Source organism: Rhizophagus irregularis, chromosome 31 (assembly GCF_026210795.1).
Source record: "Rhizophagus irregularis chromosome 31, complete sequence".
In the NCBI taxonomy this organism is placed as follows: Eukaryota; Fungi; Glomeromycota; class Glomeromycetes; order Glomerales; family Glomeraceae; genus Rhizophagus; species Rhizophagus irregularis.
The window spans coordinates 2,707,000-2,723,401 of record NC_089459.1 but is presented as its reverse complement, the minus strand read 5'-3'; the positions used below and the strand labels follow the sequence as shown (position 1 = coordinate 2,723,401).

The 16,402-nt window shown below is 26.3% G+C and overlaps 4 protein-coding genes across 4 annotated transcripts; all 4 read right to left on the bottom strand.

Annotated features, from left to right (window-relative positions):
* Positions 1-2,778: 2,778 nt before the first annotated feature.
* On the bottom strand, positions 2,779-4,104 carry OCT59_022709 (uncharacterized protein; the record flags this gene model as incomplete). Its single annotated transcript, XM_066144942.1, has 1 exon — positions 2,779-4,104. The coding sequence occupies one exon, from the start codon at positions 4,102-4,104 to the stop codon at positions 2,779-2,781; it is 1,326 nt and encodes a 441-aa protein (XP_066006356.1).
* Positions 4,105-11,120: 7,016 nt separating this feature from the next.
* Positions 11,121-11,631, bottom strand: OCT59_022708 (uncharacterized protein; the record flags this gene model as incomplete). Its single annotated transcript, XM_066144941.1, has 2 exons — positions 11,121-11,564; positions 11,629-11,631. The coding sequence occupies 2 exons, from the start codon at positions 11,629-11,631 to the stop codon at positions 11,121-11,123; spliced, it is 447 nt and encodes a 148-aa protein (XP_066006355.1).
* A 385-nt stretch (positions 11,632-12,016) lies between these two features.
* OCT59_022707 (uncharacterized protein) lies at positions 12,017-13,205 on the bottom strand (the record flags this gene model as incomplete). Its single annotated transcript, XM_066144940.1, has 3 exons — positions 12,017-12,310; positions 12,388-12,415; positions 12,769-13,205. The coding sequence occupies 3 exons, from the start codon at positions 13,203-13,205 to the stop codon at positions 12,017-12,019; spliced, it is 759 nt and encodes a 252-aa protein (XP_066006354.1).
* A 480-nt stretch (positions 13,206-13,685) lies between these two features.
* OCT59_022706 (uncharacterized protein) lies at positions 13,686-13,961 on the bottom strand (the record flags this gene model as incomplete). The annotated part of the gene is made up of 1 exon (XM_066144939.1): positions 13,686-13,961. One exon carries the CDS (start codon positions 13,959-13,961, stop codon positions 13,686-13,688), a length of 276 nt encoding a protein of 91 aa, XP_066006353.1.
* Positions 13,962-16,402: the final 2,441 nt, after the last annotated feature.

The window sequence follows — 16,402 nt, the reverse complement described above, 5'->3', positions numbered from 1 at the left end:
AACAATTTTCTAAAATATACTAATAACTTTTCATTGAAATTGGACCTATCTTTCAGTAATTTATCTATATAATTGGAAGCTTTATTAAAATTGGAATTGATATTGGAATTGGAAAAATTGGATTACTAAATCTTAAAGTAATTACAAAAAATTAAGTATCAATTTTAAATTTCAAAAAACTGCTTATTTCAAGAATATTTTTCAAAAATCTTAAACTTTATACCCTATTTATAGCTAATTAATAATAATCTAATTTAATAAAAAAAATCTAATGATAATAATTTTATTTTTCTACTTTTAAAATTTACTAAAATATCATATAAAGTAATTTTTATTTGTTATAAATAAAAGATATTCAAAATAATGATAGGAAATTCTGGTTTTCAATGAAAATTTCACTTGAAAACTGAAATTTGGAATATTGGAATTTTTATTATAAATTGATTCCAATGGTCTCTAAAATCTGAAAATTTAATTTCAGTACTTTAAAAACTACTGTTCAGATTCCAGATACTAGAAATTACTAATACTAATTTAAAATTCTATTTTAATATAAATCAATTATAAGTTATATATTAAATATTTAAATTCTAATTTTATTTTATTATTACAAAATTCTAAACATTTAATATATAAGTCATAACTTATAATAAACTTTAACATTTTTACTAAAACTCAAAAATTAGTTTTTTACTTATATCATAATATCTAATAATCTAATTTTAATAAACTTTTTTAAATTGTAAAACTTAATAAAAAACTACAAAATAAAAAATAGTTTATTAAAATTGGATTATTAAATACTAAAATATATATATAAAATAATTTTTTTAAATTAATTTAAAAATGGGTTAATTTGCTAAAATTGTGATTTTTTTATTTTATTTTAAAAAATATTTAGGGTTCTATTATTACTATTATTTAAATATAATTCAATTTTATAAAATTATAAAAAAAGGAAATATTAAAAACATTTTCTAAAAGAATTAAAAAAATTTGTTTAAAAAGTTTTAAAGTAGTATATACTTCAAAAATTTACCATTTCAAGTTCTAAAGAAGTATGCCAAAAGACCTATATAAAAAATAAAGGATTGTTAAAACATTTCTTATAAAAGTAAAAAAAAAATTCTTTAAATTTTTAAAGTAAAACATTTCAAAATCATCATTTCCTTTATTTCTTAAAGTCAAAACATTGAAAATTTTACAAAAAAGAAAGAAATGTTAGAAATATTTTCTAAAAGAAATTAAAAAAATAATAAGTTTTACTTCAAATATCAGTAAGTTTTAAACAGATATATAAAATATTAAAAAATGCTATGTGTTACTTAATGCTAAAAAGTGTAGAAATACAAATCTTTTGCCAATTAATACCACTTAAAAACATTTAAAAACATGTAAAACAACATCTATTTAAATATAAAGTTATATATAGTAAAATAACAATAGTTTTTTTTTTTTTTTAAAACTTTATTATAGATGCGATCATGTCTTATTATAATCACACTTACTTACATATATAAACTTACAAAATATAAGATAAACAAATACATATAAGGTTGCTTGTCTAAACCTCTTCAAAATCCTACAATTAGTTTCGTCAAAATTTTACTATAGATTTATTATAGTTTCGGCAGAGTTTTGGCAGTTTCAGCATTTATAATAAGTTTCGGCAGTTTCACCTTTCTCCAAAGTTTCGCCAGTTTTTTAATATAACTTTAATATAGTTTTGGCAGAATTTCGCTTTTCGGCGAAACGCCATCTTGCCTAAACCCCTAAATTTCGGCAAGCAACCTTAAATACATATAAGAATTAAGCATTATGAAACAAGACTACTTTTCATAAAGAACAAGTCGACCTGTCACCTAAACGATCACATCATTGTTAAAAAACTATGATGCGACCTCAAATTCAAAGGTGACTGTCATGATCTACCTAAAAATTTGCCCAGTGACCGAATGCCAAATCATTCCATTTATTCCAATTACTTTAAGCATGTTACAGTCGCGTTTTAACGCGCAGCCGGTGCGTTTACTATGTGACTTAGCTTTTTTATCTTTACCGCTAATACCGCACTGCTTTTCTTCCTTTATTTGTAACTCGTTCCTTGGTTCCCAAATAAGCACTTTGAATTCTAATAAAACTCTACCAGTTATTTGTTTCAGTACCTTATACAACAATTTTTCTTCAGTTATTTTATAGCACCTTAATAATTCCATTAACTGACAACTAATTTGATTTTTCATTAAAAATGTAAAATCATATAAGCGACCAATGTCCCACATACCGAGCTCATTAATTTTAATTTTTAATTCATGTATATCTATATCATCTCTTGAATATTCTTGTATAATTTTAACTAAGAAACTTTTTAATCGTCTACACGTTATAAATAACGTGCATGTATGATTCTTTCTTTATTAAAAAAGCTGTATGTACATACTATCGAATACAGAATGATGAACACATATATAATTAATTCTTTAAAACAACTAAAAGACGTTTATATATTTTTCTTTCAAATAAAATTTGCCATATGTAAATATAATCAAATATGGAATGGTGTGAAACTAAAAATAAATTCAATAGACAATCTGTCTATATATTTTTCTTTCTAACCAAATAGCCTTATGTAAATATTATCAGATAAGGAATGATTTAAAATCCTAAAATAATTATTTATTTTTTCCCTTTTGATAATTTGTTTCTTCGTAATTAGTCATCCCACAAAAGAAAATAGAAAAACAAAACAAGAGTAACTAATTACATTTTTATACTTTCTTAACACCACAAGATGCTCTTTATCTTACGAGCTTTTGTATCATACTGATCAATAACATAATTATGAGACAAATTAACAAGTCTCTTTCTTCTCATTCCATTACGATATGTCGTTAGAGTTTTAAGATCTCTAACACTATTCAACCCCCTATGAAATTTAGGCCTGGTAATCGGTATTTGTCTGCGTAGTATTTCTTGCCAGGGAAGCATGTTATCCTGTTCTCTAATTTCTAGCTCTTGAAAACTTGTGGTAATATCATTGACCATAATATTCTTACCAGCACTGGTCGATTGTTCAGCCACCTTAATATTTTCATGTTCGAGAGTGGCTTCTTTTTTTTTCCTTAATTCCAGAAAATATTCACAGTTGAAGGAATAATTAATAAAAATATTTTCTTTCAACATGTTGTATCCTGATCTACTTGTAACTTGGTCAAACAGAAACTCCAATTCCTTGTTTGATATATAATGTTTCTTGAGAATATCACCTCTTTGTTTCAATCGATGTTTAGAAACTACTGGCTTTGACTTAAATCTATTATTAGTGTAATTCCATTTATTCTTGTGAGTTTTGAGGCTATTCGTAAACCTCTTTTTATACTTCTCTTGTTCTTTCATCGTCTTGAACTGTTTGTTAATACCCAAATTTGAGTATGTAACTAAATAGTTACCTGTGCCACTATGCATTGAAACCTTTTTTGTATAAGTAACGCCTATGCGTTTACTTACTATTTGTTTACTTTGACAATAATTTTTAAACGTATTTTGCGTGAGAGGTGTAGGTGTTACTATCACTTTAGAATGACAATTTTGGCATACTTTTCTATTGTTTGACATTACATAAGCACAGACATTACTACAAAATAAACATGGGATGTAGAACCCCAAATACCATGTTCGTCTACCATGACTAAATTTAATATAAGTTGTAGTTTGTCTGTTCTTTTCTTGTTTCTTCAATCTATTTTCAATAACTACAAGTTTATCCAATAATAATTGACGTATTCTTAAAAAATACTTGTTTCTAGTTTCTATATCAATAGGTAACCCACAAAATACACTCATCAAGTATTTTGAAATCCTGTATTTAGTATTCATCATAGGCCGATCCGAATTAATCAAATAAGGCTTATCATATTTCTTTATTATATGTCTATTGTTGGTAACAATCGTTAACATATCTTTCTCTTTCCGTAATGAATCTACATGTAAAAGGATGTAGGACTTTCCTTTTCGGGTAGAGTATATCGTATCAGCCTCCGTGTACCGTTTCACTTTTTCTGGACGGAAAAAAGTATAGCCAATAAAAATTTCTTTATTCGGCATCTTTTATCTAATTGGTGCACCGTATTTATGCCTTCTTTTGAAAAAATTTCGCAAGAAAACAAAATTTTTATGTCTTTAAAGGACTATTAAGCCCTTGTGAACTTGTTCGAACTGAAAAGAGTGATAATAAAAAGTGTGTTGTTTAAACCAAGAAACACTTTTGTCTTAATACTGAAGTGCTATTTTTCTAGTAATTTAACGAGAAAAAAGCGTAATATTTCTTGTGTGAAAAATGGACGTGAACAGTACAGGAAAAAGTTTTTTTTTTTTTTTGTAAAATAACAATAGTTTAAAAACATGTATATAATATATAAAAACACATATATTGATATTAAAATTATGTATAGTAATGATATTTTTTAATCAGTAAATGTGATGATTACATTAATATTGCAATTATATAATAAATTAGCTATACTGAATTTGTCCTAAACCAAGATTCAGAAATATATATAGGGGTCAAGTGGCATTTTGACTTTTTACTATTAGTTGTACACAGGGATTTTTCATATGAGTGGTACGTATTATTAACACCTGATATCAAAAATCCTGTAAAATATGCAAATCAAATTTCAGACCTTATAATCACATTATTTATTGTATTAAGATTTAACAAATTTATTCATTTAAAAGAATTTGGCATTTAATCAAATTTAACCTATTCTACCATTTTTTCAATTATATCTTTTTGTCTAAAATAGTCAAAATAAAAGTGTTTTTCATTGCCAACTAATTTTAAAATTTCTTCAATAACTATACTATTCTGTTTAATATGATATACAATATTTGAAAGGATATGATGTGTAAGTATATAATAATTCTCCTTAACAATATCAGTAAATAAATCTAAATATAAAGGAACAAATACATGTAATGAAATATATGAAATATTATTTAGGTCTTTAATAGGTTTATCAGCATAGCAATAATGATTATGCCTCAAAATATAAAGCTTCTACCCGTCTAATGTATACCTGAAAACCATATTGAACAAATACATAATCCCTCTTTAATAATGAAAACTCTTCAGTTATATTTGCTGTTACAATATTTGGAACTATATATGAAGTTAAAATTAAAGCCCAAAAGTAGAAATATTTTGACTTGAGAAGGTCAAAAGTCAAAATCAAAGTTGAAATGGTCGAAATTACATCATAGTCATGTGATTTTTATAATTATAATTTAATATAAAATTTTAACTGTGAATAACTCCGTCAAAATTGATGCTACAAATATGAAATACATTATACATATCATTGGAATCCTCTTGATGAGCTGAATCCAACTGCGTAAAGATTATAAAAGTTGAATCACTGGATGCAGAGATCGTTAACTTTGAATTTTAAAATTATTGATTACTATAAAAATTATAAGATTATTTAATACCAAATTTTAAACGTAAATAACTCTGTCAATATTGATGCTACAAATATGAAATACATATCATTTGAATCCTCTCGATGAGCTGAATCCAACCGTGTAAAGATCATAAAAATCGAATCACTGGATGCGGAGTTCGTTAACTTTGAATTTTAATATTATTGTTTACTATAAAATCATATGACTATGACGTAATTTCGACCATTTTGACTTTTGGAGGGGCTCAAGTCGAAATTATTTCGACCATTTCGACCATTTTGGAGGTCAAAATTAACCAATTTCGGTTTCATGTATATTTGGAACTATTTTAAAGAACATATTAATTAAAGTTTTATTATATATAAAAATAAAAGTTTAAAGCTCCAAACGGGTCAGTTCAGTGTGGTTTTTTTCCAGTTCAGGTTGGAACTGAAACCAAATGAAAACTGAACCAAAACTGTCCAGTTCAGTTTGGTTCTATCTGATGTTAAAAAAAAATGCAAAAATCAAAATAACTTGGCAACTAGTGATCGTATAGTAAAGACATGCAATATTTCATTAGAATCATTTCATCAAGACGCGTTGAATGGTGGTAATATCATCTCTCTAGCCTTGATATATTACAAGATAATCAATGCTAAACATTTTTTATGAAACTAGTGATAGAATCGTATCTATTGATTCTAGAGAAATGATCTTGGCATCATTTGATAGGTCTTAATGAAACGAATCTAATGAACCTTTTTCATTTTTTATGATCACTGCATAATGAGTTATCTTAATTTTCACATTTTTTTAAATTTTTGAATGTCAAAAAATAAAAATTCTGATCTAAAATATAACCCATCTTCTACTGTTTGTATTAGAATGATCTTTAGCTCATTAGAACCGTCTCAGTGATACGAGTTGAATGATGGTAAGATCATATCTCTAGCATCGGTATATCATGAGATAAATCATAGTCTAGAGATCCTGGACGAAACCAAAATATTTAGTTATTTGATTAAATCGAAATAGTTTAGACATTTAAAATTAAAAGATGAAATGCTGAAATTCAATATTCCATAGTATTTCCATGGATTTTTTATAGATTTCCATGGATTTTAATTATTAATAATTACTTATAAAAAAAAAATAATAATAAATTTATATTAAAATATAATATTTTTTAAAGGAATATATAAAACTATTATATATATAATATAATTTCATATATTTTTATAATAAAACTATAATTTTATATAATTAAAATTTAAACTTAAAAATTATTACTATATTTAGCTTTATAAGACGAAACCGAAACTTGTTGGAGACAAAACTGAAATTTTTGGTAAAAAAAGTTTAGCCAGGTATCACTAAATCATACTACTAAGCAATTTTAGAAAATTAGCATTAGAAAGGTATCTATCGATGCTAGAGATATGATCTTACTGTTATTCAACTCGTCTTACTAAGACAGTTCTAATGAGCTAAAGATGGTTCTAATACAATCAGTAGAAGATGGGTTATATCCTAGATCAGAATTTTTATTTTTTGACATTTAAAAATTTAAAAAAATGTGAAAATTAAGATAACTTGTTATGTAGTAATCATAAAAAAATGAAAAAAAACTCATTAGATTTATCTTATTAAGACTTATCAAATGATGCTAAAATCATTTCTCTAGAATCAATAGATACGATTCTATTATTAGTTTTATAAAAAATGTTTAGTATTGATTATTTCGTGATATATCAAGGCTAGAGAGATGATCTTACTACCATTTGACGCATCTTGATAAGACGATCTAATGAGCTATTGCACATCTTTATACGATCACTGGTTGCCGAGTTATTTTAATTTTCACATTTTTTCTTAAAATAAAATAGAACTGAACTGAACTGAATGGTTCTAGTAGAACCCCGGATATCTCCAAAACAGGTCATAAGTCACACTTTCGGCAGATTGGCCCATTTTTCAGGGGCTTAAAAAATCGTTTTTTGTAAATATCTCGGCATCCAGTGGTCCAATTTTGATGAACTTTTTTTTAAATTGTAGAGCTAAATGAGGGCTACAAAATAAAAAAAAGTTCATTAAAATTGAATTACTGGATGCTGAGATATTTACAAAAAACGATTTTTTGAGTTTCAGCAAAAAGGGGTGTTTTTGGCCAAAAGTCCATTATGACCTTTATATTAGATATCCGGGGTCCTGTTCTAGTTCTAAAACTAAATCAAGAACTGAACTGAATCTTTGGTCAATTTCAGATCAGTTTTCGGTTCAAACTGGAACCATTTGGAGCTCTATAAAAGTTAAACTAATAAAAAACTTACTTTCAATTAAATTTTCTTTATCGATTTTTTTATTTAATTTCTTGCTTTTTCTAGACTTAGCCAATTCTTGAATATGCAATTGTGCTAATACTATAGTAATATTCTTTTGATTATTTTTTCATCATTTTTCTCTTTGAATTATGAATCTTTGTTCTGGATTTTTATTCTTGGTAAAATAAACAATAAAATAACTAGCCATATTTGATTGAATTGCATTTGATCCTTCAGTTATTTTTGAATTTATTTCAACTATTTTGAATTTTTATTCAAGAGGTTTTGAACAATATGCCTCATAAGTTTTTCGTTGATTATATAAAAACTCAAAACTTAGTTTATTATAAAACAAATATTAATATGATAATATTTGACAAATTGAGTGTAGAGATGGAAGATACGCATAAATTGACCATAATAATTAAAAATATATAACAATAATAATTAATAAAATTTTTGTTAAAAGCAAGAAAATTTTAATTTAAATAAAACTTACTACTATCACCACCATTTAAAGTATATAAGTTATCAGGAAGTTGGGCAATTTTGTTTAATTGTGAACAAATTTCAATAAAATCATCACTAGGTTCTTATTTTCCATCATCATTAATTTTAATAATTCATTTTATTTCTGAAGAAGTATATACTGTACCTTTACGTACAAATCTTTCTTTATCAAAACTTAATTTTTTATTCTGTAAAGCTTTTGTGTATTGTGAGATCTTAGATAATATCTAAATAAGTTCGGCAAAATTAAAATCTGGATTTATTTCTTGTGCTATGCTAAAGAAATATTCTGATTCAGATCTATGTAACTAGGAAAGAAAAGATATTTGTGGATAATAATCTCAATGAGCTTTTACAAGCAATACCATTAATTCACAAAAAGATGTAAAAATGGCAAAACTTTAATTTGTCAGGAAATTTTGTTTAATAGATATAAGTTGAAATATTTTTGACTTCCAGGTCGGACTTAAATCCAAAGAACCGAACCGAAACCAGAACTGAATGTCAGGCCGGTTCCAGTTCCTTACTAAAACTGAACTGAACTGACCCGTTTGGAGCTTTAAGCGCACTGAACCTAAAAAAATAAAATAAGAACAGTTATCAGTAACCGTTCATTAATATTATAAAAAAAAAATAAAAATAAAACCAAGATTCGTACTTACAAATCTTGGTTTTTTCCATTCTTTGGAAGACACTGACCTAAAAAAAAAAGAAAAAGAATGATTAGAAATCGTTCGTAATAATAAACAAAAATAAAAAAATAAAGATTCATACCGAATCTTTAGTTTTTTCCATTCCTTGGAAAGATGGAAATCCACCTGAACCTATAAAAAAAATCAAAGGAACGGTTAGTAACCGTTCCATAACATTAAAAAAAAAGATTTGTAAGTATATTACTTACAAATCTTAAAGATTTTTCTTTTTCCATTCTTTGGAAGTCTACCCGAACTTATAAAAAAGAAAAGAATGGTTATTAGTAACCGTTCATTAATAAAATTAAAAAAAAATTATAAAGTAAAGATTCGTACTTACGAATCTTTATCTTTGGATTTTTGTTCGTCAGAAGCCCATCACACCTAAAAAAATAAAGAAAAGAACGGTTATTAGTAACTGTTCATTAATAAAATTAAAAAAAAAGAAAAAAGTAAAGATTCGTATTTACGAATCTTTACCTTTGGGTTTTCATTTTTGGAAGTCCACCCGAATCTAAAAAATAAAAAAAAGAATGGTTATTAGTAACCGTTCGTAATAAAGAAAAAACAAAAAAAAAATTATAAAGATTCATACTTACGAATCTTTATCTTTGGGGTTTCGTTTGTCAGAAGTCCACCGCACCTAAAAAAATAAAGAAAAGAACAGTTATTAGTAACTGTTCATAATAAAAAAAACAAAAAAAAATTATAAAGATTCGTACTTACGAATCTTTACTTTGGGTTTTTATTTTTCAGAAGTCCACCTGAATCTAAAAAATAAAAAAAAGAATGGTTATTAGTAACCGTTCGTAATAAAGAAAAAACAAAAAAAAAATTATAAAGATTCGTACTTACGAATCTTTTTTTTTGGGTTTTCATTCTTCGAAAGCCTACCCAAACCTAAAAAATAAAGAAAGGAATGATTATTAGTAACAGTTCATTAATAAAATTAAAAAAATAAAAAAATTAAAACTAAGATTCATATATACTTACGAATCTTGGTTTTTTTTGTTCTTCGAAACTTGAAAGCCCTACTCGAGACGCCGAACCTATAAAAAATAAAAGAAAAAGAACGGTTAATAACTGTTCATAATATTTAAAAAATAAACTAAGTTCCGAATTTACGAAACTTAGTTTTTTCCATTCTTCAGAAGTCACCTGAATGGCCAAACCTAAAAAAAAGAAAAAAAAATGGTTAGTAATCGTTCATATTAAAAAAAAAATAAAATAAACTCCAAAGTATTCGTACTTACAAATCTTTGGAGTTTCTGTATTTCAAAAGCCCACCCGAAAGTTGAACCTATAAAAAAAAAGTAAAAAAAGTGAAAGGGAAAGGAGAAGGAAGAAAAAGGGAAGGAAGGGAAAGGAGAATGAAGGAAGGGAAAGGGAAAGGGGAAGAAGGGGAAACAGGGAAGAAGAACGAAGGAAAGAAAAGAGGAAGGAAAGAAAAAAATTAAAAAAAAGTTTAAAAAAGGATGTATAAGATGATCCTTTTTTAAACTTTTAATATGCGTAATGTGTAACGTGTAATGTTTGATTAAATAATTCAATAAATCGACTATAAATCATATATGTTGAAATTTGACCAATTTTTAATAATTTCCGAAATTTGGCCGAAATGTATGACAGATCAGCCGATTTGTCATATGACCAAAAGTTTTTATTTTGACCAGTGAACGTATTTATGTTTAGAAAATCTTTCAAAACTATATTTCCAATTTAGCATATTTTAAACTATATATCATAGTATTAAAGTAAAATAAAGAAGTAAAATCAAGATAAAGAAAATTTATTTTTGGAAATTTTTTTCAAAAGAATAGATTGAATAGATTATTACAATTGATTTACAAATATTTAATAGTTAAATGTAATAATTGTAACATAACTAGCAGTGTTGTCATGGGACACAGACACGGACATGGGACAGCCGGGACCAGACAGTCCCTGTCCGTGTCCTGCACTTTTTATGTTCAGGACATATCATGGACATTATATATAAATCACATGATTATTTTATTTTACGATTTAAATAAAAGTTTACGTTTAGAACAATGATTATTGATTAATAATTAGTATATTTATGTTTAAACGTAAAATCCATTTATTATTTTGCAGAATTAACATCAGAGATACAGTAAATTTACATCAATTATTAGAATGGTAAGTTTACATCTATATTATTAAAGAGTATTAACAAATCCCATTTAGCACTAGTATCATTAGCGGGATGAGTAACATCATCTATTTGTGTATTACTTTGTTCTTCAGTTTCTTCATCAAGCTCGGCATTTTTCTCTTCCTCTAGCATTTTGGCCCAACCTTGAAGATATTCACCAAAATCATTTTCTAGCCGGGGTTCAGTGATTTCATCATCTGAATCATCTTCTATTGGTTCAGAATTAGTTTCAAAATTAGCAGCTGGACTATTATCTCTAACATTTTCCGAACCATTTATATTATTGAAATGTTGATTAATATCAGTTTCATTTGCATTATTAATATCTAATGTAGGTTCAATAGATGGTGGATTATTATGAAGACGGTGGCCATATGTAATTTCAGCTCTTAATTTGCTCATTTGGAGAGCTTTAGATGACTATATATTAAAAAATTAATGTTAGAATAATATATTTTTAACAAAATATGAATATAAAATATACCATTAATCTATTACGCCGATTTGTTTGTAAAAACCCCATGCAGCTCCAAAGCCTTTCTACAGAAGCTGCATTTACGCATATACCAAAAATTCTACAAGCTACAAAACCCAATTCATTTGTAGAAACACTAATATAGCACCAATAACACCAAATGTCATTATCAAATTGTCTATAAGATTCAAGATCAAATGGATATTTAGCTAGCCGGAAATCATCAAACTCACGGAGTATACATTTTGGTTCTTTTTCAGTGTACACGATAATAATACATTAGCCACTTTCCAAATGCTGAATAATTGACACTAGAAATTGTATTATTAAATTGATTCATTCGGTACTCAGGATGTAATAAATAAGATAGTAAAAGGAGAGGTTGTTCCCAATCTTTTCAACGTTTTTCCAATTGTCCAATAATTCGTTTAGCAAGTGTATCATCTGAATAATTCAACCAAAATTGAACCAAATAATTCATACTATGTACTACCTGAAATAAACGCGTCTTATCACATTGTAGTAAATTAAGCAATTTGCAATATGGATCAAGAATTTCATTAATAAGCGTAATTTGATCCCAGAATGTAGAAGAGTCAATAATCTCAAATATTTCACGTGGTAAAGTTGGTGTTTCTCCTTGCTGATGACGTGTTTCAACAATTGGTGGTTTGAAATTGATAGCTAGAATCTAATAAAAAATTTAGAATTAAGTTTATATTTATTGCTAATTCTTAATAAATGATTAAATTATTTAAATATGCTTACTTGTAATGCTTGTTGAGTTTTTAAAAGACTAACACACATATTATAAAGACTGTTCCATCGTGTCTCTCCTGGAACAGATATTGCAATATGTTTTTTATATGTTTCATATTGCTGATTTCGTAAATGTCCAATAAAGAATTTATAATTTGAATTGTTAAAATAAGTAGCAAGCCGGATACCACGATCAACAGTAATCTTAAATTCAGTAGATTCTTTGAAAATTTCGCCCACACATAGGTTAATCTGATGGGTAAAACATGGTAAAAATATTATTGACCTATTCGAAATTCTCATCCAGCGTCTTATATAATATAATATAAAAGATATGTAAATCTTTAAATATTTAAATAAATTAAATCAAATAATAAAAAAATATAATACCGAGCTGCAGCATATGCAGATGCACTATCAGTAACTATAGCGCAAACAGTTATTTCTTTATTTTTTAACTCAGTAAGCATTGCTTCAGTTTTGTTTATTACTGCAGCATTATTTTCGCGTTCAGATGTGATATCAACTGCTTTCCAAACATAAGGCTTTCCTTCAGAAGATAATATAACTGTTCCTAACAATTGCTCATTCTTTACATTGGTCCATCCATCAAAAGTTAAAGTCACACCAACAGGATCTTCTTTAAGTGCAGTTTCTATAGCTTTATCTGCATCAGCTACAACTTGTTTTAAAATATCACCCCCAAGAACACGGCGATCAGGTAGTTTAAGAAAAAGATTTAAAAAATCGAATAACTCTTTAGCTTTAGGATTATTTACCCATGATAATGCCCATCCACAGGAGACCGTAAGTCGAAGTAGTAACATGTTAAACTTTTTTAAATCTTCTTTAGATAAGGATCGCACAATATAATTATCCATAGGCCCATAACATGATGAACGGTTAATCTAAGGTTGCTTGCTGAAACCTTCTTAATAACTGCCGAAACCTATGCGGAAAATGCCAAAACTATATTAAATCATATTAAAAATCCTGCCGAAACTTTGCCGAAATGCCGAAACCTTGCCGAAATGCCGAAACCCCCATTTGCCGAAACTGCCGAAACCCTGCCGAAACTATAGTAAACATATAGTAAAATCTTGCCGAAATTTATCGCAGGATTTTAGAGAGGTTTTGGCAAGCAACCTTAGGTTAATCACTGCTACTTTATGAGAAGAACTTGATGCCAGAGAAGCTTGAGAGAATGTAGAGTCTGGAATTAAAATAAATATACATGTTATGAAATATTATTTATTAATGAATAATATGCTATTAAATTCTTTAAAATATGATTTACATGTTCTTTTTTAAGGAATTATATTTGTAATAACATTATTGTTATTAGTTTGTAATAATTCAAATATTTCTTTTCGTTGCTCTTCATTTGTTTGGGCAAAAAAATTAGTACATTTCTTAAAATGTTGAACTATTCGATCTTTTTTATTTGGAAACCATGTTTTTTGCCCTTCCTCCTCTTCCAATTCTTCTATACAAGGTTTACAAAAAGTTTTGAGGTTGCTTTTGTTAACTTTAATATCAGTTCTAATAATATATGGAGCTAACAAAGAAGGAAGCGGTGGCATAATGAAAATTTTTTGTGAAAATTTTTATTGTGGCTTAGATACGGACATCCCAGACTGGCTTGACATATAAAATTGTCCCGACAATTTGGAAATAGTTGACACCGTCCGTATGACAAGTGACGATTGGGACATTTTCTGGACTACGGTCAACGCAGGACGGGACATGAACATTATTGTCCAAGCAAAATGCTGCGGACAGTGTCCATGTACAACACTGAATTAACTAGCTAAATATATCATATAATAAATTATATATATACAGTCAACCCTTATTATAATGAATCCTAAGGTCTAGATTTCAACTTTACTATAAGGTTATAGTGAAAATTTTAAGAGATTTGATTGGTTAATTCATTATAGTGAAGGGAAATTTATTATAATTGTCTAAAAAATTCACTATATCAAGGGTTTGTTATATCAAGGTTTGACTGTAAATATATGTATAATCTGCCAAATAAATTTGGGTTAAAAATATGCAACCCAAATTTCTTATATATTAAAAATATTGATTAAAATATGCAAATTAATAATTAGACTATAAATAAAAAATTCTTAAATTTTATGCAAATCAAAATCTTACTACTATCTTACTTCACCTAATTTTACTATAATGGCGATCAGGCGATGCATCAGTAAACCTTACTTCTATATATATATTTCTGGATCCTCCTAAACTTATAAGAAAAGTTTCATAATGAAAATTATAAAACTTAATCTTTTCAATTCTCAAAACTCTAAAACCTAAACTTACAAAAATAAAAAAAAAGAAATATTAGAAAATATTTCAAATTAAAAAAAAAGAAGTTTTATAATATAAAACTTATAATCACATCTGATTTGATATTTTAAACACTTGATCTAAAGTATACTTGTGTCTAAAATTATTTTAGTATTATGGAAATACGTAATTACGTAATTCTGTAATTATTAAGTAATTCATTAGAAAAACTCCGTATTTCGTAATTAATTTCAGACTCCGAAATTAATTTTGTATTACAAAAATATTTGCCCAGAATTAGCCTTAATTTTGGCCAATTTATATATAAAAACTTTAACAAATAATAACTCAGCACCCAGTGATCCGTTTTGGATGATCTTACTACCATTTGATTCGTCTTGATAAGGCGATTCTAATGGTAGTAAGTTCATTTAAATCCAATCACTAGACCACGCTCTGATACCAATATCCGTCAATTTTAATGCTAGAAAGATGATCTTATCGCCATTAGAATTGTCTCGTCATGACGAATTGAATGGTGGTAAATTCATTCAAATCTAATCACTAGATCGTGCTCTGACACCAAAATTCATTAAATGTTTATAATAATTCTACTCCATCAATATTGGTGCTACAGAAATGGAACACATATCATTAGATTCGTCTCAATGAGATGAATCGAATGGTAGTAAGATCATTGAAATCTGATTACTAGATCCCAAGATATTTGCAATTTTGCATTATTATACAAATTTCAGAATTTTGGAATACGTAATTAATTACGATTTCATAATTTCAGATTTCAGATTTGCCAATTGAATTTCAGAAACAACTATAATCTGAAGCCAAAAAAAATAAAAAATATTAAAAAACGGTTTAAATTAAAAAAAAAATAAAAATAGAAGTTTCGTAATTACAAAATTTTACGATCTGATTGATCCATATTCCAATTTCATGTATAAAGTTATTTTATAAAAAATTAGGCATAATCTTTGAAGTCTTAACTTTAAAAATAAATTAATTTGATTTAAATTTTACCTTAAAAATTTAAATTTAAATAAATATCAAAAAAGCAAAAATTTATTATATATTAATTTCCTTATAGAAATCTAACTTCTAAATTTTTTTTATTACTTTTTCCTATCTTTCCTCTAAATTTTAATAGTAAAAAATAATTTAAAAAATTTTGTAAATTATTTTAGCTCCTTTTTTTTTCTCTTAAAAAAAAATCCTATTAGTTTAGCCTAATATTGAATTATATTATAATTTTATTAAATAAAATGTTAGTAATATTTTAAATTATAAAAAAAACTAAATATTAATGAAGTAATTTCAGAACTTAAGAATATTGATTCTATTGATTTTAAAAATAGTGATAAATTAAATAACTCAAGTTCTAATGAAAACAAATTAACAATAGAATCTGAATATACTAAATTACTAATAAATTAAATAGTTTGAATCTTAAACAATTTGACTTAAATTTCAATAAATATAATTAGTATAAATAAATATCAGTTAATTAGAACTACTAGATTACTGCATTGATAAATATTTATACACAAAATGCAAAGTGAAGAAAGCAATCATGAAATTCTAACAAGATTCTTACCACTTCCAAAAAAATAAAACAATAACATTTAATATACAATACTAATTATAGTTTTATTTTGATACAAAGAAATTAAAATTAATGAACCGTATTAGTGTTGAACTATTTTTT